The 27,364-nt window shown below is 44.8% G+C and overlaps 1 protein-coding gene across 1 annotated transcript in view; it reads left to right on the top strand.

The window, feature by feature from the left end:
• Nucleotides 1–24,255, top strand: part of DLD (dihydrolipoamide dehydrogenase) — a 39,448-nt gene extending 15,193 nt beyond the window's left edge. Inside the window, exons 3-14 of the mRNA XM_077470871.1 lie at nucleotides 5,482–5,561; nucleotides 7,693–7,761; nucleotides 9,541–9,610; nucleotides 10,726–10,826; nucleotides 11,445–11,588; nucleotides 12,718–12,819; nucleotides 13,223–13,413; nucleotides 17,635–17,805; nucleotides 20,745–20,934; nucleotides 21,077–21,214; nucleotides 23,702–23,791; nucleotides 23,886–24,255. Of these exons, the coding sequence (XP_077326997.1) occupies nucleotides 5,482–5,561; nucleotides 7,693–7,761; nucleotides 9,541–9,610; nucleotides 10,726–10,826; nucleotides 11,445–11,588; nucleotides 12,718–12,819; nucleotides 13,223–13,413; nucleotides 17,635–17,805; nucleotides 20,745–20,934; nucleotides 21,077–21,214; nucleotides 23,702–23,791; nucleotides 23,886–23,951 (1,412 nt within the window). The 3' untranslated portion in view covers nucleotides 23,952–24,255. The remainder of the gene's footprint in view (nucleotides 1–5,481; nucleotides 5,562–7,692; nucleotides 7,762–9,540; nucleotides 9,611–10,725; nucleotides 10,827–11,444; nucleotides 11,589–12,717; nucleotides 12,820–13,222; nucleotides 13,414–17,634; nucleotides 17,806–20,744; nucleotides 20,935–21,076; nucleotides 21,215–23,701; nucleotides 23,792–23,885) is intronic.
• Nucleotides 24,256–27,364: the final 3,109 nt, after the last annotated feature.

Below are 27,364 nucleotides of genomic sequence, written 5' to 3' on the forward strand. Positions count from 1 at the left end.
CAGAGACTGGGGACGTGGTACAGGAGATGGTCAGAGACTGGGGACGTGGTACAGGAGATGGTCAGAGACTGGGGACGTGGTACAGGAGATGGTCAGAGACTGGGGACGTGGTACAGGAGAGGGTCAGAGACTGGGGACGTGGTACAGGAGAGGGTCAGAGACTGGGGACGTGGTACAGGAGAGGGTCAGAGACTGGGGACGTGGTACAGGAGAGGGTCAGAGACTGGGGACGTGGTACAGGAGAGGGTCAGAGACTGGGGACGTGGTACAGGAGAGGGTCAGAGACTGGGGACGTGGTACAGGAGAGGGTCAGAGACTGGGGACGTGGTACAGGAGAGGGTCAGAGACTGGGGACGTGGTACAGGAGAGGGTCAGAGACTGGGGACGTGGTACAGGAGAGGGTCAGAGACTGGGGACGTGGTACAGGAGAGGGTCAGAGACTGGGGACGTGGTACAGGAGAGGGTCAGAGACTGGGGACGTGGTACAGGAGAGGGTCAGAGACTGGGGACGTGGTACAGGAGAGGGTCAGAGACTGGGGACGTGGTACAGGAGAGGGTCAGAGACTGGGGACGTGGTACAGGAGAGGGTCAGAGACTGGGGACGTGGTACAGGAGAGGGTCAGAGACTGGGGACGTGGTACAGGAGAGGGTCAGAGACTGGGGACGTGGTACAGGAGAGGGTCAGAGACTGGGGACGTGGTACAGGAGAGGGTCAGAGACTGGGGACGTGGTACAGGAGAGGGTCAGAGACTGGGGACGTGGTACAGGAGAGGGTCAGAGACTGGGGACGTGGTACAGGAGAGGGTCAGAGACTGGGGACGTGGCACAGGAGAGGGTCAGAGACTGGGGACGTGGCACAGGAGAGGGTCAGAGACTGGGGACGTGGCACAGGAGAGGGTCAGAGACTGGGGACGTGGCACAGGAGAGGGTCAGAGACTGGGGACGTGGCACAGGAGAGGGTCAGAGACTGGGGACGTGGCACAGGAGAGGGTCAGAGACTGGGGACGTGGCACAGGAGAGGGTCAGAGACTGGGGACGTGGCACAGGAGAGGGTCAGAGACTGGGGACGTGGCACAGGAGAGGGTCAGAGACTGGGGACGTGGCACAGGAGAGGGTCAGAGACTGGGGACGTGGCACAGGAGAGGGTCAGAGACTGGGGACGTGGCACAGGAGATGGTCAGAGACTGGGGACGTGGTACAGGAGATGGTCAGAGACTGGGGACGTGGCACAGGAGATGGTCAGAGACTGGGGACGTGGTACAGGAGAGGGTCAGAGACTGGGGACGTGGTACAGGAGATGGTCAGAGACTGGGGACGTGGTACAGGAGAGGGTCAGAGACTGGGGACGTGGTACAGGAGAGGGTCAGAGACTGGGGACGTGGTACAGGAGAGGGTCAGAGACTGGGGACGTGGTACAGGAGATGGTCAGAGACTGGGGACGTGGTACAGGAGAGGGTCAGAGACTGGGGACGTGGTACAGGAGAGGGTCAGAGACTGGGGACGTGGTACAGGAGAGGGTCAGAAATTGCACACATGATACATGACACATGATACAATTGATACAATGCAGCCAGTGTGTGTCTCCCCTCATAGCAGCCAGTGTGTGTCTCCCCTCATAGCAGCCAGTGTGTGTCTCCCCTCATAGCAGCCAGTGTGTGTGTCTCCCCTCATAGCAGCCAGTGTGTGTGTCTCCCCTCATAGCAGCCAGTGTGTGTGTCTCCCCTCATAGCAGCCAGTGTGTGTGTCTCCCCTCATAGCAGCCAGTGTGTGTGTCTCCCCTCATAGCAGCCAGTGTGTGTGTCTCCCCTCATAGCAGCCAGTGTGTGTGTCTCCCCTCATAGCAGCCAGTGTGTGTGTCTCCCCTCATAGCAGCCAGTGTGTGTGTGTCCCCTCATAGCAGCCAGTGTGTGTGTGTCCCCTCATAGCAGCCAGTGTGTGTGTGTCCCCTCATAGCAGCCAGTGTGTGTGTGTCCCCCTCATAGCAGCCAGTGTGTGTGTGTCCCCCTCATAGCAGCCAGTGTGTGTGTGTCCCCCTCATAGCAGCCAGTGTGTGTGTGTCCCCTCATAGCAGCCAGTGTGTGTGTGTCCCCTCATAGCAGCCAGTGTGTGTGTGTGTGTGTGTGTGTGTGTGTGTGTGTGTGTCCCCTCATAGCAGCCAGTGTGTGTGTGTCCCCTCATAGCAGCCAACCTGTGAAGAGAAAACAGAAGAGAGAAGAGAGTCGCCTCCGTCGCCTGTTTGATCACAGCAGGGGAACATCACAGCTTTCAGTTCAATAGCTGTGTGTTCCCGGCCGCGCGCCGTCACGTACAGCCCCTCCCCCTTGTCAGGGCACTTTGATAGACAGATCATCCGTCCAATCCTACGGGTGATCTGTCTATCAAAGTGCCCTGACAAGGGGGAGGGGCTGTACATGATGGCGCGCGGCCGGGAACACACAGCTATTGAACTGAAAGCTGTGATGTTCCCGCGCTGTGATCAAACAGGCGGCGCAGACGGCTCGCCTGCACTATAGCGTGATATAGCTCTTCATGATGGGCGCACCAGGGGCGGGGGGCGGAGCCCCGTCCCCCTACCCTGGCCCCGCCCCCTACCCTGGCCCCGCCCCATTTTCGGCTCCATTATCGGCCGTTTTTCTCTTTCGGCAAATTGCCGAAAAGGGCATTTTCGGCCGATATGTTTCGGCGGCCGAAATTTCGGTGCATCCCTAGTGCTTTTGGTATACTGTGTGAAACACATGTGACAATACACTGGGAGAAACCTGTCACAGAATCCAGCAAGAATCAGTTTTGTTCACCTCTGTTGAGTAATACTGGTTGTGATTCACTTACAATAGACTATAACTCTGGGGAAAAAAAGCTCCTCTTAGGAAGTAAATAGGCCTCACTGCAAGCATACTTGGTAGAGCTGCACAATTAATCGTTAAAGAATTGAGATTGCGATTCCACCCCCTTCGCGATCTTAACACAGCATTTCCTCGGTATCAGTTCTCTGCTCAAGCAGACAGCTGTCAAGAAAAAAAAAAAAAACTTGGCAGGCTGCCTGTTTATCACAACATTCCTCAGGTGAGATAAAGAGAAACATTGTAACATTTCTTTCTTTTAGATCAGGGGTAGTGAATTAACACTCAAAGTCCAGTAACTAAAAAAAAATAAAAAATTCCGGGCAAGTCTGTTCCATGAAAGATTGTACGTGCCTACTTTCCTTTTTTGGCACAAATCACGCTCTTTGGCACTTTTCTTACCGTTTCCTCCCCACACTCTGGTAATACTCTGTAAATGCCCCCAATATCCCTCCCTTACATCAGGTGCCCCTACTAGGGTAATTCATTACTTTGGGTGCCCCCATCAGACTACTCAAATTAATCTGTTGCCACCGTCAGAGTATCCTCTTCTATCGGGTGCCCTCTTACATCAGGTTTCTTCATCAGAAGTCCCCCTTACATCTGGTGTCTTCCATCATTGTGCCCCCTTACATCATGTATCCCCATCAGAGTGCTCCTTTACATTAGGTGTCCCCATTAACATAAAATGTGCCCATCAGCATGCCCCTTAGTTTATATTAAGGGGTACTCTGGTTACATTTACGTTAAGAGGCATGCAAATGGGCACATTTTGTTCGGCCCATCAGAGCGCCCCTTAACATAAAATGTGCCCATCAGAGTGAACCTTAATATAAAATAAGGGGCACTCTGATGGGCACATTTTGTGCCCATCAGAGTGAACCTTACATTAAATGTGCCCATTAGTGTGGTAAATGCCCTGCAGGAATCGGGAGCCAGCAGAGGTAACAAGCAAGAGAGGGAAAGGGCTGTGCCGCAGCCGGGAGTCTTGCTGAAAGGGCCGTGCATACACGTCATACCTCACCGGCCGAGTAAGAGCCAAGAGCTGCGAGATGACAAACTGCATGGGGCGGGAGTGTGACGTAGTGGCCTGGCTAGGAGCTGCGGGATAGCAGCAGGGGGCAGGGTGCACAAGGGACATTATTGCTGGGACTGTGAGCGTCCCTGCAACCAATCAATTACTTCTGAACGGAGGAGTGAGATGTGGCGCTGTACACTGATGGTCCGGACAGGAGCATCGCTCGGTCTGTCATTTAGCCACGGCTGTTTTAGATCAAAGGATGAGGGCAGTTTAACCACTTAAAGCGGGAGTCCGCCGGGAGTTCCGACGTTTTTTTTTTTTTTGTTTTTTTTTTTTTAAAAGCTAGCAGCTACAAATACTGCAGCTGCTGACTTTTAAAAGAAGGACACTTACCCGCCCAGCGCGCCCGCGATGTCGGCACCCGAAGCCGATCTCTCGATCGTCTCTCGGGTGCTGCCGCCGCCATCTTGGGTATGGGAATCAGGAAGTGGAGCCTTTTGGCTTCATTTCCCGGTTCCCTACTGCGCATGCGCGAGTCGCGCTGCGCAATAAGGATGGTCCCGCTGCCTCTGGGATCCGTGTGTTTCCCAGCAGGCAGCGGGGGACTTTCGGAAAGGGGCGTAATCTACGCCCCTTTCCACAGATAGCTATGCCGGAAGTGGGTGCAGATACCTGTACTGTACAGGTACCTGCACCCCCCTCCCCCCTGAAAGGTGCCAATTGTGGCGCCGGAGGGGGGGAGGATTCCAATGAGCAGAAGGTCCACTTTACGGTGGACCTCCGCTTTAAAGACTAAACCAACCTTTTTCTGACACTTGTTGCTTACAAGATAAAATCTGTATTTTTTTGCTAGAACCCCCAAATTATATATATATATATATATATATATATATATATATATATATATATATATATATATATATATATATATATATATATATATATATATATATATATATATATATATAATTATATTTTTAGCAGAGACCCTAGAGAATAAAATGGCAGTTGTTGCAATATTTTACGTCGCACTGTACTTGGGCAGCAGTCTTTGCCAACAGTAAAGTTAGCCCAATTTTTTTGTATGATGTGAAAGATGTTACACCGAGAGAATCGCAATCTTCTATGCAAAAGAAATCGTGATTCTCATTTTAGCCAGGATCGTGCAGCTCTAATACTCAGTAGCTGAGGTAACTTCTGGGTAACTGGAATCCTAGTAAGTACCGGCACATATTATCAGTTTGTAGGCTGAAATCTTGTGGTACTTTATAAGGAAATTGGAGCCACAGCTTGCATGGTTGCTGTGTAGTCTGCATGTGTCTTTCTATTGGCCAGAGGAGGTCATCCTCCTCTCTTCTGTGCTATAGGAAGGCACTGGTGGCTGTAAGGTTGAGGCTACACTATGACCATGCAAACTTTTAGTTGCAGTTGCTGTTATAGAAAACATCAGTGGTTTAGGTGCTCTGCAAAGAATACAAACCGCTTATAGATTTGCTTTAATGTAATCTATAATGGCTCTAAGCACTGCAAACGCATTCACATTCATTTTTGTTTGTCGGCAAGTTTTCTGATGAATTGCATGGAATTTAACTTATGTGTATTATTATTTATTACTCAAAGTGGATGCTGATGTCACTGTCGTAGGCTCTGGTCCTGGAGGTTATGTTGCTGCTATCAAAGCTGCCCAGCTGGGCTTTCAGGTAATCTTTGGCTCTAATGTGTAAATTGATATTTGCATGCATAGTGTTAAACCTCTGTTTAGGAACAGCACAAACAAGTTAGACTATAATTCTTCCTTTAATTGGCAGAGACTATTACCAATGTGTTTTTAAAGTGATTGTAAAGGCAAAAAAATTACACTGGCAGCCCCTCTGTTTTATCATGCCATGACACGCTGGGGGTTAATTATGAAAGGCAAATCCACTTTGCACTGCAAGTACACTTGGAAGTAAAGTCGCTGTAGATCCGAGGGGGGCATGCAAGGAAAATAAAAAAACTGCATTTTAGCTTGCACATGATTGAATGATAAAATCAGCAGAGCTTCCCCCTCATTTCAGATCCACCCCTTTAGATTTAGAGTGGCTGCACTTGCAGTGCAAAGTGGATATACCTTTCGTAAATGACCCCCGCTATGCTTTTAATTACTTTATCTCCTGATCTTTTCCGGCTGGTCACTTGACCTGCTGCCACTCTCCTCCTCTGATCTTGGTGCTCCGACATAACCCAGGGAGGTCATGTAACCGATAAGCCCCTCCCTCTGTAGCCCTTAGCTGGGGTAGGAGAGCGGTCAGAGGTCACATGACATGACCGGCCAGAAGAGATCTGAGATGTGTAAAACAATGCCTGTAATTACGTTAACATGTACACAGTGTGTTATGGTATGATAAAAGAGAGGGGCAGCCAGTGATCTTCATTTAACTTTGCTGCCAGCTAATAACTGTTTAATCTACTATAAGATAACAGGATCACTTTTTTTTGGCCGGGGGGGGGTTACAACCACTTTAAATATTTGGACTTCTGTGTGGTGGTTATGATGCCTCTTTCAATTCAAGCTCCAGCAGGAATTTAACTTTTGGTAAATGATGCACATAAAGCAGATTAGTATAGGCATTGTGGCCGACAGTCTGTCACTTAAAAAGCCGGCCATACATGGATCAAGACAGCTGAACTGGCTGAGGCTGGTGGTACCCAAGTCAATCCATTGATCAACTTGGGTACAACCAGTATGTACATTTTTTTTTTTTTTTTTTTTTTTTTTTAACATTCGATTACTGCCAGTGGCTATAGCTGCTAGCAGTGATTCTTGTATTCTTCTGGCCAGGAAGGCTCCCTGCCGGCAGAACACAATAGCACTGCGGTAGGCGTTCCATCAAGATTGACTTAAGGGTCCTTTCACACAGATGTTGACAGTTTCTTCATAAAAACGCATGTAAAAGAATTCATTTTAGATCAGTATACATCAGTTTTTCACGTTCCTTTTTTTTTTTTTTTTTTGCTGTTTATTAAAATTTGCTGTAGGTCGACAGGTATAAACCATCCATTTTACAAACGCTCATGTCCAACAAAATGGGAAAGGAAAAAAAAGCCATCTATTTACATACAGCCGTTAATACATATACATTGTGGTTCAGTCTGGTTCCTCCTGAAAATCTGACAGATGGATCCAGGCTGCAGACACGTGAAAGGGTTCTAAAGATACAGATAGTGCCTCTTTCAGCAGGGAAATTGTCCCTGATCAGGCGAGACAGGTTTGTGTCTCTTACAAAAGAGAGAATGTGCTAGTCAGTTATTCCTAGAGTAACTTGAAGCCTGGCACACGAGGAGAACATTTTCAGGCCTGTCTGACACAAATAGAAATAGAACAAAACTTGAGTATTAGGCTCACCAAAACAGGCCTGACCATATTTTAAAGAGGAAGTAAAGGCAAAAAAAATAAAAAAGCAACCTGCAAGGCAAAGGCATAATGAGCTAGTATGCATAGCATACTAGCTCATTATGAATAACTTGCCTGAGAACGAAGCCCCCGAAGCGGTCCTCTGTCTTCATCTTCGCCGCTGCCATGTATCCCGGATGCGCATGGGAACCGTCACGAGCAGCATATCGCCATGATCTGTGGCGTGCTCAGGGCGCCTGCGCGCCGCTGTCATGACAGCGCCTGGTGCTGAGGTGAAGTGCTTGTAGATAAATGGATGTCATCTCGTATGGTTTTTAGGAATATACCTAGCTCACTTGAGGACAATTTGATATTTATCTGCTGTTCATTCCTATAGAAAGATTACCGCAACCTTTTCTTATGAATTTGCTTTTAATCAGCACATCTTTTTATTTTAGACTGTTTGTGTGGAAAAAAATGACACTCTTGGTGGAACCTGTTTAAATGTTGGCTGTATCCCTTCTAAGGTATGTAAAACATAAAATAACATAAAATTAAAAAGGAATACACTTCAGCCGAGCATCAGTACATTAGTATGCACTATGAGTGAACGCTGCGTGCTCCTAGATTTATCTATTTCACGTCAATGATTCCACACCGCTTATAACACAAGCACTTCTGCTGCAATCTAATTTCCGCTTTTAGGTGGCATGATGACAACACATTATAAATATACTGACTGGAATATTTAAAACATTTTGTAGTATTTTTAAAGGTGAACTTTACTAACATATAACAAAGCCATTCACAATTCTGCGCCGAGCAACATCACCAACCTTCTCTCAAAATACCAACCAAATCCTTGTCCTCACATCTCCTAAGACCTTCTGCTAACTAGTTCTCTTGTCACCTCATCCCATACTCCACGCCAGGACCTCTCCAGAGCCTCTCTCTTATCCTCTGAAACGCCTTAACCCAATCTGTCTGTCTGGCTCCCTGAAAACCCATTGGTTTATAGAGGCCTATCCTTCAAACTTATAAACTGTATGTTAACTGTTGGCAATGAGCTGTTGGAAAAAGTAATTACCTTTTTGTATCCCATGCCCCCATCCCCCCTTTTTTTTTTTTTTTTTTAAAGATTTTAAGCTCTGTGAGTGGGGCCCTCTGGTCCCTCTTGTATTCGTTTGTATTGTACAGACTTTCTTGTATTCCTTTTGTATTGTACAATCTCCCTCCATTTTATAAAGTGCTGTGCAAACCGTTGGCACTAAATAAATCTTGTAATATGATAATATACCAGCAGTGATGACTGCTTGGCCACTCCTGCTCTAGGACAGCTATGTCGCCTGTTAAAGTTGCCACCTTCTTGTTTGAGATGATGGAGGGACCACAGTAGCAGAGTTTAGGGTACTTAATTTATGGATTCATAGGAAGGTTAGAAATAATTGATTTGCAGCTGGTATAGATAGAATAGTTATGCCTCCTATGGATAGGCCAAAAATGTAGACTTAGACTTAAACAACAAGTGATTTGCAGATAGAACTCATCTCCAGTCAATAGAGAAAGATTACTTCTACTTTCTCATTTAATCTCTGAAGGCTATACGCTATAGATTGAGGACCATTTCAATAAATGTTTTAAAACTACCTCCCATGCGGCCCGAAAGTGAAAGCCCAAGTGCTTTCACACTAGGACGGGCGGTGTGCTTGCGGGATGTTAGAAAATGTCCTGTAAGCAGCATCTTTGGGTCACTTTGGGAGCGCTGTATAAAGCTCCCTGCTAGCGGCCAAAAAGTGCCACTTAAACAGCGTTAAAATGCCGGTAAAACGAGCTGCGCTTTATTGCCAACTCAGGGGTAGCCCCAATGCTCCAGGGCTCTAAAGGAGTTTGATACTCCCCGGACATCTAAAAGTACAATAATTAAATTTGCTGCGGCATCAGGGCAGCAAATCCAGACCTGTATGTAAATCTGCAAATGTGTGCAGTTTTGTTCTGTAGCACTGTTTAATAACGGTTGTATTTAAAATGAAAGCACCCATATGATCATTGATGCAGTTATTATAAATCTTAAATTTTGCTTGAATTGAGAGATGGAAAATTTGAAATTTCTACCAACTTTATTGCAGGAATACCTGTGGTTTCCCCCATTGGAATACAGAGTGATTCAATATATACTATGCCTACTTTCTTTTTAACATGCTGTAGTGCATGCATTATACACCTACCTGACAGAATGTTTTCCTTTGGTTAAATTTTCTATTATTTATTTTTCATAAATAGTTTTTAACAAAAACTTCTGCTTACAGGCTTTGCTAAACAACTCTCATCTGTACCATTTAGCTCATGGAAAAGATTTCGCAAGCAGAGGAATCGAAGGTAGATGTTGTCTTTGTTAATTCATTTGGAATTGGTTTATCAAGGTTTAGTTAGTGTTGCCTGTGAAAATAAGCTTCTCCGTCCCAAATACATAGTTGGCTTCTTAGATTTAATGATGGCTGGCAGGGGAAATGACTGCACTCAATCTGACGCATCTGAAAGTGGCATCAGTAGCTTAGCATGGGGGGGGGGGGGGGGCAATGGACTTGCTGCCCACCTAGCAGTGAAGTATTTAGCATTTTTTTCTTTCTTACAGTAGGCTCCTGGATTAAAAGATTTATACTATAGACAAGGCTGCTTTTAAACTATTTTAAAGCTGGTCTTTGGTCACAGATATCCAAGCATGTGGTGATTGGTAAGCGGCTGTCAAAGATGTGTATAGAATAGAACATTAAACAGCTTTTCTTCAAAGGTTGGGGAGCAGTGGAAAGTAGCTTAGGGTTAGAGTGTACTTTAGGTCTGCCTTAAAAGAGAAATATGGCCAAAGCTCTTTTGGCCATACTTCTCCTGTAGGTCACAGGAGTGCATCATCATCAGCCTGTCCCTCAAGACTCTGCCAATCAGAGGAAGCTTTGTATTCATTCACAGAATACAAAGATGCCTATGAATGGCTGGTGCTGCTTAGATCGACTTATTTTGTTCTGGGTATGAGACAGGAAGTTTCTCACAGCCGGAACCCAGCACTCTACTGTATGTAGCTGAGGCTACATACAGTACATACAATGCTTAGACCCAGTTGCAGTACTTAGTGATGGAAATGGCTAATTTGCACCAGTTTGGGCCAAACAAACTATTTAAAGTGACCGGAAACGTGGAGATCAGCTTTAAAGGGTAACTAAAAACTTTTTTAGGTTAAGAACCTTTTCAGTAAGTGATAGTAAACTACTAATCATTACCTGTGTCATGGAAATGAACAAAGACAGCCATGTTTGCCTAAGTGGCAATCATGGCTCCCTATAGATACAGCAAAGTTAGAATAGCTATTTTGGCTTTTATTGAGAGGGGTAAAATAACACAAAAGCCTAAAATTAAACTGTTTGGTTTCATTTAGATACACTTTAAATTAGTATTTTCCTGGTTTACCTACCATTGTCTTTATTTCTTTTTCCGAATAGTGACTGGCATTAGCTTAAATCTAGAGAAGATGATGGAGCAAAAGAGCGGTGCTGTGAAATCTCTTACAACTGGCATTGCTCACCTCTTTAAACAGAACAAGGTCTGATTTTTACAGCATGCGTTTGTATTTTTTTTCATTTATTTTTTATTTTTTTACAACACATGTGCTGTCCTATATAATGGTTTCACTTATTACAAAGGTTGCCCCTTGTGGCAGTTGAGCCACCTAACAACTATCTATTGTTTCTTCTCGCTGACTGTTATGAGGGTTACGTGTGTGTTTGTGTGTTTGTTTTTGACCAATATATTTGATTCATGCTGTTGGGGTTTAAAAAAAATAACACCAAAGGCTGACTCAGGCAGCTAGGCTTCTGACTATAATTAAAATATCACTTTTGGCCAGACTAACCCTTTAACTACATACTATTTCAGAAAATGATCTATGCTAAATACACAGCAAACTAAAAATAAGTAGTTTCTGGCCACAACACAAACCCCTCAAACTGTGGGTCCATATCTTGAATGCAGCCCTATGTGTGTAATACAGTATATCTGTTTTTTAATATAAGCAATGTGTAGTAATTTCTTGAAATTCATGTTTGGGGCCAGTACAGCATGCAAAAAAGTCTGGCTGTTGAGAATCAGTGAAAATTTTGTCTTTTGCATCCATATTATTATTTTTTATTTGCATAATGAATGTACGATGCTTTTCACACAGGTTGTGCATGTCCAAGGCCATGGAAAGATCACAGGGAAAAATCAAGTAACGGCAACAAAAGCTGATGGAAGCACACAGGTCATCAACACTAAGAATATCCTCATAGCCACTGGTTCTGAGGTTGCCCCATTTTCAGGAATTGAGGTAACTTGGTTAAAATTGCTAGTTCTTTTTCTTTTCTTTCTATCTCTGATACGGTAAAAAAAAGAACTGAGGACTGCCTGTAATTCAACTGTATGTGGCTCAATCCTAACTTTATTTCTATGGAATTTTAAACAGGCCATACCAAAAGTCCAAGTCAAAATACTGTATAAAAGGAATATAATGTTTGTTTTTGTTGTTGTTTTTTTTTTTAAAAGATTACTTTTTAGGATTGCTGGAAAATCCATATACTTCTAAAGGATACCCACATTGGGTAAACCTCTCCTATCTATGGGTGAACACAGACTGAGGATTGATTGAACAGGTTAAAAATACTGTTTGAAATCTGCTCTTCCTGCCAGCTTCGCTTCTTCCCATTGATGTAAATGTTTGACCAGGACTATAGATTTAAACATTATCACGTTATCCTCAAAGTGATTATTAAAGGCTCGTGTTTTTATTATTTAAAAAAACAAAAATGTTATACATACTTTGTGTAGTGGTTTTGCACAGAGCAGCCCCGTTCCTCCTCTTCTTGGGGCCCCCAGCTGGAGCTCCTGGCCCCTCCCTTGTGGAGTGCCCGCATAGCAAGCCTTTTGCTATGGGTAACTTTTTATGTGCTCACTCCTGAGCCATCTCTGTGTGTTCATTAGACACAGAGCGTGGCTCTGCCCCACCCCCTGCTCCCTCCTCACTGGCTGTGATTGATGGCTTCCACTGCTGTGTCCCAGCCAATGAGGAGGGAGAGACCTGGGAGAGCAGCCGCTCTAATGCACATTGCTGGATCTAGATGGGGCTCAGGTAAGTATTGGGAGGGGGGGGGTGCCGAAAACGTGTTTGTGTGTGGGGGTTTTTTTTTGTTTTTTATTTATTTTTCCCTTACTGCAAAGAATGAAGTAAGGTAAAAAAAAAAACATTTAGCCTTTACAACCAATTTAATGTCCGGCTGTGTCTTAAAGTCTGCGGGCCCTAATGGTTCAGAAAACCCTGTTCCAGAAAACTGTATATATATTTGGGTGTTTTGTATGGCATGGGTTGTTTTAGGTATTGTTTGAATCTTTACTATGCAGCTTTTGTGTTTGTTAATATAAAACCTAGGCGTTTATGGTCTCATGTCTTAATCTCATTCCAGATAGATGAAGAAACAGTAGTTTCATCCACTGGTGCATTATCTCTGAAAAAAGTGCCTGAAAAGATGGTGGTTATTGGTGCTGGTGTAATTGGTGTTGAATTGGTAAATCATTTGTATGTTTTTCACTCATTTCTCTAAAAAATATATATTGTTTCTTGTTAAAATTTGGACTTGCTAGTATGCATTGATATAGATAGTTAAATGTTTTTCTAATAGATGTATATAGTAAAAAAGATGTACTAAGATTCTGCCAAACATGCTTTGTAACTAGTTAAAATGGTCAAATATATTTGGTATAACCTATCATGGGGTAAAGGACTCAAAGAATTTAGAAAGCTAAGGCTGGCAGCAAGGCGAAGCCCAGCTTCTCTTCCAATGCTTGCTGCATGTCACAGCTACTTTTAGGTTGATAGATCTCCTACATTGGCGTTCTGGAGAGCATTACTTTATTATTGTTCTTTGATTGCATGTATTGATAATGCTGACTTTTTTTTTCTCTTGTCAGGGATCTGTGTGGCAGCGGTTGGGAGCAGATGTTACAGCAGTTGAATTCTTGGGCCATGTTGGTGGGCTAGGCATTGACATGGAAATATCAAAAAATTTCCAACGCATACTTCAGAAACAGGGTCTCAAGTTCAAACTGAACACAAAGGTCACTGGTGCAACCAAGAGGCCAGATGGCAAGATTGATGTTTCGTATGTATTTTATTATTTTTTTAAATTGATTAATCGCATGCATTGTTTAATCACTTGCCAACCATGATCTAGTTGAATGACCGCTACAGCACAGTCGTCCAGTCTATTGATGTCCTCTCAGAATCACACCTGGCGTGCTCTGTGATCGCTGTGTCCTTCAGACACAGCTAATCCCAGATCGAGGTAAAGGACCAATCAAAGTGGCCCTTTACCACGTGATCAGCTGTGTCCATTCACAGCTGATTGCAATGTGAACACACATTTGCCAGTTATCAGCATTCCTTTCCTCAAGCTGTCACAGCATGAGAGGCAGAGCCGGTAAGTGTGAAAAAAATGATAACCATGTCATATGAGTAAAGTGCTGCATGTGCAATTGTCACTCTAAAGCTGCGTACACACGTAGCCGTCTGTCTGACGTACTTAGTCTGGCGGACTTTCCGAACTGGCTACTTGCCCACACACAGCACTTTTTCAGCGGACTAATACGGCGTACTCGGTCCGCCGTACTATCCGCCGTACTTTTGAAATGAACGGACTCGCCCACACACGCGGAGGAAAGTCTGCTCATTTCGAGCGGGTCTCCAGGTAGGCGGGGCCCGCGAAGGATACGTCGCTGGCCCCGCCGCCTGGTATGGACTTAAAGGGGAACCCCAACGCCGAAAAAAATCGGCGTGGGGGTCCCCCCAAAGTCCACAACAGACCCTTGTCCGAGCACGCTACCCGGCCGGCCAGGAAAGGAGGGGTGAGCGAGCGCCCCTCCTGAGCCGTACCAGGGCGCGTGCCCTCAACATGGGGGGTGCCTTGGGGAAGGGGGGGCCGTGCGGCCCCCCCACCCCAAAGCACCTTGTCCCCATGTTGATGAGGACAAGGGCCTCTTCCCGACAACCCTGGCCGTTGGTTGTCGGGGTCTGCGGGCGGGGGGCTTATCGGAATCCGGGAGCCCCCTTTAATAAGGGGGCCCCCGGATACCGGCCCCCCCACCCTATGTGAATGAGTATGGGGTACAATGTACCCCTACCCATTCACCTGCAAAATAAAGTACAAAAAAAAAAAAAAACACAACACACAAGATAAAATAATTTATTGCACAGCTCCGGGGGTCTTCCGTCTTCGGGGGTCTTCTAGCCGGACTCCTCCGCTATCTTCTTGTAGCTCTTTTGCTAGCGGAGGAGCCCGGCATTCTTCTTCGTCGCCGCGGCCTCTTCTTCCGACTTCGGGGGTCTTGTCGCCCTCTTCAGTTCTTCTGCCGGGCCACCGCGCCTTCTTATAGCTCTTTTACAGGCGGTGGCCCGGTCTTCTGTCACCGCCGCCGCCTTCCGTTCTTCTTCTTCTTCTTCTTCTTCTTCTTCTCCTGGAGATGTTGACTCAACGTTCTCTCCGGCCCCCAATGCCAGGGACGCGCTGCGCTGCCACTTATATAGGGACAAGGGGCGGTGTCACATGGGTTGATGTAACATGGCGACAGTCCCAGCATCCTCCGGGACTGTGACATCGTAAGGAGGCGGGGTCACCATGTGACACCAACCCATGTGACACCGCCCCTTGTCCCTATATAAGTGGCAGCGCAGCGCGTCCCTGGCATTGCTGCCGGAGAGAACGTCGAGTCAACATCTCCAGGAGAAGAAGAAGAAGAACGGAAGGCGGTGGCCACAGAAGACCGGGCCACCGCCTGTAAAAGAGCTATAAGAAGGCGCGGTGGCCCGGCAGAAGAACCGAAGAGGGGGACAAGACCCCCGAAGTCGGAAGAAGAGGCCGCGGCGACGAAGAAGAATGCCGGGCTCCTCCGCTAGCAAAAGAGCTACAAGAAGATAGCGGAGGAGTCCGGCGAGAAGACCCCCGGAGCTGTGCAATAAATTATTTTATCTTGTGTGTTGTGTGTTTTTTTTTTTTTTTTTTTTTTTTTTTTTTTTTTTTTTGTACTTTATTTTACAGGTGAATGGGTAGGGGTACATTGTACCCCATACTCATTCACATAGGGTGGGGGGCCGGTATCCAGGGGCCCCCTTATTAAAGGGGGCTCCCGGATTCCGATAAGCTCCCCGCCCGCAGACCCCGACAACCAACGGCCAGGGTTGTCGGGAAGAGTCCCTTGTCCTCATCAACATGGGGACAAGGTGCTTTGGGGTGGGGGCGCCGCGTGGCCCCCCCTTCCCCAAGGCACCCCCCATGTTGAGGGCACGCGGCCTGGTACGGCTCAGGAGGGGGGCGCTCGCTCGCCCCTCCTTTCCTGGCCGGCCGGGTAGCGTGCTCGGACAAGGGTCTGTTGTGGACTTTGGGGGGACCCCCACGCCGATTTTTTATTTTATTTATTTATTTATTTTCGGCGTTGGGGTTCCCCTTTAAGTCCATACCAGGCGGCGGGGCCAGCGACGTATCCTTCGCAGGCCCCGCCTACCTGGAGACCCACTCAAAATGAGCGGACTTTTCTCCAGGCGGGAAAAGTCCGTTCATTTCAAAAGTACGGCGGACTGGCATACACACGGCCAGATTGTCCGCCGAAATGCGAGTCCGGCGGGAAGATTGGAGTGTAAAACTACATTCTAAGTCCGCCGTACTTTCGGGTCAAAAAAGTATGCCGGAGGCTACACACGGGGGGATTGTTTGGCGGACTTGAGTTTGCCGGACTTTTCCACCCGCTTGTTTGATCGTGTGTACGCGGCATAAGTGTGACAGTGCTGAAAGTTGGAAATTGGCCTGGGCAAAAAAGGGGTAAAAGTGCCCAGTAGGCAAGTGGTTAAGGCAGTGGGTCTCAACTCCTGTCCTCAGGACTCCCTAACAGGCCAGGTTTTATGTATTACCTTGGGTAGATGCAGACTAGAATACTGCAATCACTGAGCAACAAATGATATCACCTGTGATGTATTTCAGTTATCTTGCAAACCTGGCCTGTTAGTGGGCGCTGAGGACAGGTGTCGAGAACCACTGGGTTAAGGGCTTTTAAAAATGACAGGTTATATGGATCTGGGTGTTCAATCCCAGACAGGGTAGGCAACTAAAGTACGTGGCAAGGCGTTGAGTTAGTATTGCGAACAATCTACAGGCTAGTGTAATGCAAAGCTTGGCTAGGAAATCCTTGCCTTTCAGCATTCTCCTTTTAACATTCCTCTGGATAGAACCTAAAATATGGCAAGGAGTATGAATGGAGTTGCTATTGTACATGTTGCTATATGTATTATTTTGCCTGCATTTAGGAGATGTGGTCTTATATACGTTTGATTCATAATATACTTAAAGTGGGAGTTCCGCCGTTTTTTGTTTTTAAATGTCAGCAGCTACAAATACTGCAGCTGCTGACTTTTAAAATAAGGACACTTACCCGCCCAGCGTGCCCGCGATGTCGGCACGCGATTGGCTGTCGGGTGCTGCCACCGCTATCTTCGGTATGGGAATCAGGAAGTGAAGCCTTGCGAGTCACGCTGCGCAAGAAGGATGGTCCCCGCTGTCTCTGGGATCCGTGTGTTTCCCAGCAGACAGCGGGGGACCCGCAGGAAGTGGCGTAAATACCCGCAGAATCTGCGGCTATCTATGCCGGAAGTGGGTGCAAATACCTGTACTATACAGGTATCTACACCCCCCTCCCCCCTGAAAGGTGCCAATTGTGGCACCGGAGGGGGGGAGGGTTCCAATGAGCGGAAGTTCCACTTTAGGGTGGAGCTCCGCTTTAAAGTGACACCAAACTCTGGTTTAACAAATCTATTCATGTATGTATTCTTAACTCAAAGTACCTTCTGTTGCTCTCAGCCTCCTTCAAATTCCTATTTGTTGCTGCTGTGATTGGTCTTTGTTAGGGGGTGGCTATATTCAGTCTCCATGGGGCCCACTGTGTGTAGGAATGTAATCTCCCTCTCTTGCTGCCCCCCAAGATGGACTAGGGCTGTGAGATTTGTAATGTGCATTGAGCAGTACATATTACCGCAACTAATGTGCACTGCTTGTTTCAAAAAAACTGATGTGAGGGGGAAAGGGAGCGTTTCGGAGCTCACCGAGAATGTTATAAATGGACTGTAAGAAACCATTTCATAAAAAATGGTCTACAGGGCTATTGGTGGATGTATGTGGATTATTTTTGGAAAATGCAGGTAGCGTTTAGTGTCACTTTAAGTGCAGCATAAAATATTAGCAAGAATATCACTGCATGCTTTAACGTGTTGTATTGTCAAATTGAGTTGTTACAAATGAGAGCATTGGTTTTCCTCATGTAATTTTATTCTTTGTTGACAGTATTGAAGCAGCAGCTGGTGGCAAGGCAGAGGTAGTTACATGTGATGTTCTCCTTGTATGTATCGGCCGTCGACCCTTTACCCAAAGCCTGGGACTGCAGGAAATGGGAATTGAGCTTGACAACAGGGGCAGAATACCAATCAACAGCAGATTTCAGACAAAGATCCCAAAGTAAGCACTGATTGACCTAAAAATGTCAGCATACAAATATTACTTACAGCCATTCAGGTTCCTCCATTGCTATCATTGCTGAGCACATGCAATTGCAGTTCCTTTTGCAGCTCACCTGTCATTGTTAGATTGGAACTTGGGCAGATAAAATATTTCTGCTGTATACCTGTATGTTAACCTCCTTTATAAATGTGTTTGTTTTGTTTTTACTCTTCAATGTAAAGACTGTGTTTGTTATGTCTCTATTACTTACTATTTAATTCAGGTCAGATAGTATAGATCCCTTGGCTTTTAGAGCTTCCCATATAAGCCATGCTGTTTATTTTCCCCTCCTCTTACCTTGCTCATTCACAGACCACACTCTGTGAACCATTTACTAAATACAAGGGGGGTGGACAAACGCCTCGGCCTCTGTGTATGAGAGCCACAACTCTGACCTGAATGAAACTGTGTTTAGGGTGTAACATGTTGCTAAGAATGTCCCCAGACCCCGCGCAGTATATCCAATGCACAGAGAATGGTTGTAAATGGGAGTGTTGCAACGACCACTAGCTGGAAACCAAAGACATTCAAAGCGAGAAATGTTGCCAGCACACCAAGGATCTCCATAACGGGTCCAAAGCTTTATTCAGCGATCGCATCCTAGTTTCAGAAGTGTCTCGGAGCCTCACAGGACCCCTTGAAGAGAGAAAAAAGGAGGTGTTAAAGGACAAGATTACAGGAGGATGGGAAACACTGATGGGATCCCCAAATGCAAAAGGCAAAAAGAAAAATGTTATGGAAATGGGTTTGGGAGCAGGGGGGGGGAGGGGAGGATTAAAAAGAGAGAACTGCACAATGGTGCTTCAAAAAAAAAAATATTATATACAAAAATCAAGAAGATGTCTTACTCACCAAAATCATCTGTCAAGTAAAGGGCAACGGGCCCCCTATGATCTGATCACTGAATAAAGCTTTGTACCTGTTCTGGATATCCTTGGTGTACTGGTGACATTTCTCCCCTTCAGAGCCCCCCTAGTCACAGCCGGGTCATTCATTCACGATGACCTCAGAATGAATAAACTACAAGTCTCGGCTGCTGCAGCTGTAGTTATCAAAGGAACACGAGTGCGGTAGTCAACACACTTGCAGTCATTGACCCATCCTTAATTTCTCCTCCCCTCAGCTGCTGTCATCTTTAAATTGCTGGGGCTCTGGCTGCACAGCGATATTATTCATGCACACAGTTCTGTGAATGAATAAGCTGGAAGTCCCAAATTGGAAACACTTGTATTTTTCAATGGAACACAAGTGCAGTATTCAACACACTTGTAGTTCATTGACCATTCCTCTCTAACTGAAAGCCCTTCAAGAGGTACAGTCATAGAGCTGGAGAAAGTTTGTAGGAGCCTGACATTTCACCCTTGATCCACTAATCATGAATGCAATGCTTTACAGGCTCTTGTGTGCAGAAAAAAATAAATGCCATTGATTGTTTTCTTAAGTAAGCTGCCTTTAACCACTTGAGATCCGCGCTATAGTCGAATGACTGCCGCAGCGTGGACCTGAATTTCCAGGAGGCCGTCATAGGACATCCTCCCCTTTGCACGCTCCCCGTGCGCTGTGATCGCTGATCCGAGTAAGGGGCCGATCCCAGCCCCTTACCACGTCAGCCAATGACAGCTGATCATGCATGTAAACAAAAGCTCGGTATTCAGATTTTTATTTTTTTTTCTCCTCGTGCTGACAGCATGAGGAGAAAAAAAGCCGATCACCGGCTTATGCTCAAGGGACATCTGCCGCCTTCTCTGTGCCTGCAAGTGCCACCTGCCATTGCCCACGAATGCCACCTGCCATTGCCCACAAGTGACGCCCTATGGGTGCCCATCAGTGCAGCCTCATCCGCATACATCAGTGAAGGAGACAAATTACCTGTTTTGCAAAATTTTATAACAAAATATTAATAATAATTTTTTGTTTTTTATTAAAAAGAACAAAAACTAAAAACCGCTGAGGTGATCAAATACCACCAAAAAAAGCTCTATTTGTGGGGAAAAAATGCTAAAAATGTAATTTGGTTACAGTGTTGTATGACTGCGCAATTGTCATTCAAAGTTCATCAGCACTGAAAGCTGAAAATTGGTCTGGACAGGAGGGGGGTTTAAGTGCCCAGAAAGCAAGTGGTTAAAGAGGCTTACACCTCATAAGACTCTTATTTTTACACTGCAGATTATTTATTTTACTTTTGTCTGGAGTAGAATAATCTTTTACAGTCTGTTGGCATTAACAGAGCACATATTTGCAGTTCTACTCTAGCTCTACGGAAGCATACACCCCTTTGCTTCTTTGTAGTATAGACGTGTTTTTTTTTTTTTTCCCCCTTTCATGTACACTGCGAAGTGCTCACGGGAACCCCTCTATAGAGATTATATATATATATATATATATATATAATCTCTCTCTAGTATGTACAATTGTATATTACACACTGATCATCCAACTTTATGAACAATGACAAGTTAAGTGAATAACATTGATGATCTCATCGGCATCTGAAAGTAGGTGGACATATTGGGCAGCAAGTAAACATGTCCCTGAAATTATGTGTTGAAAAGGGAAACCATCAGGGTTTACTTCCTCTTTTAGAGCTGTACCCAGAGGTAAGGAGAAATTTTACAATGATAGAATGAGGGACGCGTGTTCCAAGTACAACTGTCTTGGATGGCAGGTCACCTCACATTGGGAGATTTCCACTAATTGTTGCATCTTGGGGACAGGGAGTGAAAAAATTCCCCAGTGGTGCACAGGTGGCAAAAAAATTACCTGGCAGGGGTTTTAACCCTTCTCTGCTCTTTCCCAGATACATGTTTTGGCTGTGCTTGCACTTTTAACAGAACCATTTGAAAATTTTGTTAAATGGTGGTTTACAATAAGTGTTTTTTTTGTTTTGTTTTTTTTAGTATTTATGCTATTGGTGATGTAGTGGCTGGGCCTATGTTGGCACACAAAGCAGAAGATGAAGGCATAATCTGTGTGGAGGGAATGGCTGGTGGAGCTGTCCACATTGACTACAACTGTGTGCCATCTGTAATCTACACCCACCCTGAAGTGGCCTGGGTGGGCAAAACAGAAGAACAGCTAAAAGAGGAGGTATAAATATGGCTCTCGTGTGTTTTGAGACGTTGCAAACCTTTTTCTTTTTCTTTCTTTTCCAATAGATGAATCAGGTCTGTAGATGATGATACCATTTGGTGTGTATCTAGATAACACTGTCTTTCTATGAATTATGTAGGGTGTGGAGTATAAAGTTGGGAAATTCCCATTTGCTGCCAATAGCCGAGCTAAGACGAATGCGGACACTGATGGCTTGGTGAAAATTCTCAGTCACAAGTCTACTGACAGAATGCTTGGAGCTCATATCCTGGGAGCTGTAAGTGTATCATCTTTATTACTAGAACTGTATAGTGGTGTATACTTTATTATGGGAAGAACTAGAATTAGATGAGTAAATATGAAAAAAAAAAATCATGTAATCTAGTCTTCAGTCTGGCTACAGGTTGAGCTCTGTTTTTATTTTCACATAATTGGCATTAATATTGGCTGTGTTGAAACAAGGCCATTTACAAAACGCTGGTTTGCGCAGTGATGTATGCTTTATCAGAGGACTAAAGCTGGGTATGCATGTATCAAAACTCATCTGGTTCAACAGGAACTGGCCAAATTTCGATCTGTGTGTAGCCCTCTGTTCAACAAAAGCCAATTGCTAGACTGGCTTTTGTTGAACGGTCCTGCTGGAAAACTAGCATTCTTTGAGCCGCTGATCAGTGTATTCTGATGGAGGGTGGAGTTCCCACTATCAGAATACAGTAGTGCAGTGGGGAAGAGCCTGCATCCACAACACGTGTGGATGCAGGAATATGAGATTTTTTTTTTTTTCCTTCAGCCCACTGGTTGAATGAAGAGAAAAGGAAAAAAAATGGTGTACTTGGCTTTAGTCTAGGATTAATTGAGGCGACTGGAAAGCAAGCTTTTCGGCTGTGCAGTGCTGTCTTTTCAGCTAAACTCATAGTACTCGGGGAACCCTTTTATCATATATTGCATGTTTTGAAACTTTATACACACAATCTTTGTTTTATAATACAAAAGGCTTGTGTGTAAGCAATAAAGCTTACATTAAACCATTATCGTTTAACTTTAAGTGTAAAGAAAGTGAGTTACTTTAGATGTTTCATGTATATAAGCATATACGTTAGTCATATTTCTGCTTGTATTTATACTGTGAAGTGGCAGACAATGTTGATGAAAACAGTTCTCTAGATCAGCCCAAAGAAACAGATTAAAGTGATTTGTAAAGCTTCTTTTTTATTAAAACAACATGTGCTACTTGCGCTGTGCAATGGTTTTGCACAGAGCAGCCGCAATCCTCCTTCTTCTTGGGTCCCCCGACGACCAACACTGCTTCTGGTGCTGGTGGCCCCATTACAAGTTGCTGGGGGGGTGTCCCTCACACCCTGGTCAATGGCTCTAATTGAGAGCAGCAGGGGGCCAAGTAACTCAGGCAGGCGCTGGTATCACGTTGAGCTTAACAAAATCCTGTCTAGCATGATCTGCTGCCTTTATTTATACTGCAAAGACGAATAACAAAGGAAGGTGGTGGCTTCAGAATCAGCCAATCACACACATGTATGAATTCAAATAGAATTCCAGTAATGACACATGCAGAGCCATGCAGCCAGCTTCTTGTTAAGACACTGCCTCACAATTTGAACACTACTTGCAGGGCTCTGAACACAATTGTGTGCACATTCCCCACCGCTACCATTGATGCATGCCATACTCTACCATGGCTCAGTGAGCTATAATTTGGTATGGCTATGATATTGTTCCCATGTAAGCAGATCTGTTTGCTAGGAGTGTTAATACAATCTCCATGAGGTGGCCGGTCTCTTGGTGAGACATAAACAAACATTTCTAAAAGGGTGAACAGATCTGCCGTGTCCACGGGAAGGTTTCCGCAATCAATGGTCTTCCACCGATATCTGTGTGAATACGCTCACAACACTATTCCTGCCTCCCCCCCCCCCCCTTTTCCGGTGCCACATTTGGCACCTTTTGGGGAGGAGGGGGGAGCAGGTACCTGGTTTTGATAGGTACCCACTTCCAGGTGATCTTGGCACGGTAAGTCACCCGGAAGTTCGGCCTCCCTCACCCTTCCACCGCCGATGGGCCATTCGCAAAGAGCAGCAAGGCTTCACTGCCGGTTTCTCTTACAAGCAATGGTGGCGGCAGCACTCGAGCCGATAGGAAAAATCGGCTCGGGTGCCGATATCACTGTATTCCTGGACAGGTAAGCGTCCTATTATTAAAAGTCGCCAGCTACAGTATTTATAGCTGCTGACTTACTTTTTTTCTGAAGGAGCCTGCACCCCCTCTTTAAGGTTTACAGGATGTTGTACAAAGTGTGGAATGAACTTGAATGTTCTTGTCTTTCATGCCACTCTTTATGGTAAAGCTCAATCGAAGGACAGAAATATGGTAGCAGCATTGCTATTTTTTTTTTTTTTTTTGCCTGGTCCTGGGCTGTAATCATAATCCTGGCTTCGCTATGTAGTGAATCCATGAACTGGAACAATCATGGAAGTTAGGTGTTTGGACTAAGTACAAGCCCGATGGAGAGTGATGCAGCCCATATATCTGTCTCCATAGGTTTTATTTAAAATATTCGTTGAAAGTGGTTTTGTATTTATCAATTTGGCTGAAGCTTCTGTTTTGTTTCAATCTACTTGTTTCTCAGCACAGAGCATAATAATATGTTAAATGTTTGGGGATTATTTTTTCGTCTGTAATTAATATACACAGTATAGCTTTATCATAACCTATTCTGAATCTTCAGCTTTTTTTTTTTTCTAAATTGCAGGGAGCTGGAGAGATGATTAATGAAGCCACTCTTGCCATGGAATATGGAGCATCATGTGAGGATGTAGCCAGAGTATGCCATGCCCACCCTGTAAGTACAGTGACAGTTCTTTTTGCTGCTTACATGTTCTTATGTTTTCAGTTCTGTCAGTTGCTCATATGTGTTTTTTCTCTTCATCCGTCAGACTGTATCAGAAGCCTTCCGGGAAGCAAACTTGGCTGCATCATTTGGAAAAGCCATTAATTTTTAAGTGGAAAGAACAATGACTGATGTGTGTACATAGTTATCTTATAAGGATCTGCACCTGTCAAAACTGATTATTACAGAATTCAGTGGGACTCCAGCTGTCAAATCCAGCTATTTAACATAGTGTTTGGGATGTACAGGACTCAATATGTACTGCAACTGTTTAAATGCAGGCTGATACTCCACCTTTTTGTCTGAAAATGTTATATTGGAAGCCAGGTCTTTTAACAGAATGTTCAAAACAGAAAACTCTGTAAAGTAGCCATGCTATCTGTGATTTGTCTAAAGGAGATACATTCATACTTCCAGCTAGTGTTTGTCTTTTTTTTTTTTTTTTTTTTTTTTTTACTTTATTGGGGTCATGTTAACATTTTTAATTTTCAAACTTAAAGTAGTTGATAACCCACTGCAATAAAATCGTCTTATCACCTCTGTACCCTAATAAGTGTTCCTGTGTCTGCAATGTAAAAAATCTTCGCTTCCGTACCTAATATAACCATGGCTCCCGGTGCTCAGCTGATTCCTGGGCTCTCTTCACTCTCCATGTCACAGCTCCAGTGGGCAGGGCTGAGCAATCTCGCTGACGTCAGCCGGGGAGGAAAGAGAACCAACAGTCAGCTGAGCGCTGGGAGCCTCTCTCATATAGGTACAGATCGGAAGATTTTTTTTTTTTACATAACACACACGGAAACCTTATGGTACAAAGGGGATAAGATGATTTAGTTGCAGATATGAGAGCAGTAGGGGCGGGAGCTGACACGAACAGACAGGCAGGAATGGGAGCAGGAGACAGATAGCAGGGCTGCGGATGATGGAATTGTGTAAATGGACCACAATGTCGGGTCAGCAGCTCTGATTATCGCGGTCAGTTTGCAGAGGGGAGGGTATAACCGGGCAGGATCAGTCAGGTTTTTTAGGTGATGCAAGGGGCCAAATTACACAGAACAAGCACTGTGCTGTATAATGTGTTTTAAGGAAACAGGATCTGTGTTTTTTGTTTGTTTTTTTTGAGTTAACGAATGCTTAAAACTGTTGGCTAGACTCTTTGATCTTAAACATTGAGTACACAGTGCCTTTGGTTGCTACAAAACCCAGTGTGGTATATTTTTTTTAGCAGTTCTGTTGCACAGCAAGGCAAGTAATAAAGTAACTGAGCCAGATTTTACTGCAAGGCCCCAGCTTGATTTATAGATGGCTCTCTTCAGCTGATGTAATGCAGTACTACAACATAGTTAAACCTGACCCTGACCACTACTTTAACCTTTTCCCACCCACCCTGGTGTCCCCTTTAACCACTTCAGCCACGGAAGGTTTTGCCCCCTTCCTGACCAGGCCATTTTTTGCGATGCGCCACTGAGTCCCTTTAACTGACAATTGCACAGTTGTACAACACTGTACCCAAATAAAATTGATGTCTTCTCTTTTTTTTTTTCACACAAATAGAGCTTTCTTTTGGTGCTGGTTTTTCATAAACCCTTTGAATCTGTGTGCTGTAGAAATTACTGGTAGTATGAGCAGATCATTCTCAAGTATAGAAGTTCAAACTTCAGACCAACTTTCAGCGCTATCACATTTTGAACAACAGTTGCATGGTCATGCAACGCTGTACCCAAACAAAATGTTTATCATTCTTTCCCACAAATAGATCTTTCTTTTGGTGGTATTTGATCACCTCCTGTGGTTTATTTTTTGTGCTATAAACAAAAAAAAAGCAACAATTTTGGGGAAAAAAACTATCTTTTTTTTACTTTTTGCTATAATATCCAAAAAAAAACAAATTTCTTCCTCCAGTTTAGACCAATACATATAATAAAATGGCAATAGATGTATAATGGTTTGTGCATCCACAAAATAGGGGATCAATTTATGGCTTTTTTTTTTTTTTTTTTTTTTTTTTTTTTTATTACTACTAATGGTGGCAATCTGTGATTTTTTTTTTTAGCGGGATTGTGACATTGCAGGGGACAGATCGGACACTTTTTTTTTTTTTTTTTGGAGACCCTTGACATTTGTGCAACGATCAGTGCTATAAAAATGCACTGATTACTGTGTAAATGTCACTGGCAGGGAAGGGGGTTAACACTAGGGGGGCAATCAAGGGGTTAAATGTGTTCCCTGCTAGGTGTTTCTAACTGGGGGGGGGGGGGGGGGTGGGACTGACTGGAGGAGGAGACAGATCACTGTTCCTAATTACTAGGAACAGATTATCTGTCTCTCCTCCCCTGTGAGAACGGAAAACTGTCTGTTTACATTGACAGATCTCTGTTCTGTCTCTGTCAGGAGAGATCATGGGTGCCCAGCGGACGTCGGGCACGTCCATCAGCTCATATGTCACATGCCCCCTATACCCCTTAAAGTGGCGGCCATGTAAAGAGGCAATTTGTGCAGGGGAGCTGACCTGCCACTGTGTAACGATGGAGGCTGGTCGGCAAGTGGTGAAAAGTTATTAATGCCCAAGTTGGTTGTAAAGATCAGCAATCATGGGATTACTGTGATTGACTGACTGGCTGTCACAGTGATGACATGATCGGAATCCAGTCCCGCTGGCTACTGATCAAGAGCTGTTTTCGGTAGCTTGGTCTTTGTGCTGGGAGCGTGCTTAAACATTGCCACCCCAACCTGTATATGTGTGGGTATTAAAGCCCAGATTTTTTCCGGCACACACGGGTTACTGGGGCAGAAGGGTGTTAATTTGATTTTTATTCTAAACAAAAGTTCATATCTTCTTCAAAGATAAATCTGGTGCATTTGCCTACCCAGGATTACAGGCTCAGGGGGTGTTGCATAGGGCAGTGGTTTTCAAAACTGTCCTCAAGCACCCCCAACAGGCCATGTTTGCATGTTTTCCTTTATTTTACACAGGTGCTTTAAATCAGTCAATGGCTTGGTATTTTGGATAGCTATTTTTTCTAAAAGAAATTCCAAAAACATGGCCTGTTGTGATTACTTGAGAACAGTGTTGAGAACCACTGCCATAGGCTATGCTAAGAGAAGCGATCTGATTTGCATCTAATTGTCATATATATCCTTGTGATGGTGTGGTGGCTATTCCACTATACTCTTGCGCTAATAAACGCCCTTTCACCATAATGTTATAAAGCAGCCTTAAATAACCCACGTTTCCCCCTTTCCCCGGTAAACAGACACCACCATAGCTTGCGTACCCCGCTCCATCAGCATATGACTGTCTGTCTGAGCAGTCCACTTGCTTTTATTTACACACAAAGGAAGCCACAAACTGGAGGGTTTGCCTCCAACAGCCATTATCCTCCTACACAGTATGTGACCTCACAGGAAATGACCAAATAAGGATGTAACAGGATGTGAATGTCAACACAGGAAATGCAACAATGACTAGGGAAGTCTTATGGGTGTGTCTGGGCGGGGGCAGCATGTACAATCTCCAGCCCCCTGTCT

This window comes from Lithobates pipiens, unplaced genomic scaffold (genome assembly GCF_037356315.1).
Source record: "Lithobates pipiens isolate NorthernLeopardFrog02 unplaced genomic scaffold, aLitPip1_a1.2 Scaffold_8, whole genome shotgun sequence".
In the NCBI taxonomy this organism is placed as follows: Eukaryota; Metazoa; Chordata; class Amphibia; order Anura; family Ranidae; genus Lithobates; species Lithobates pipiens.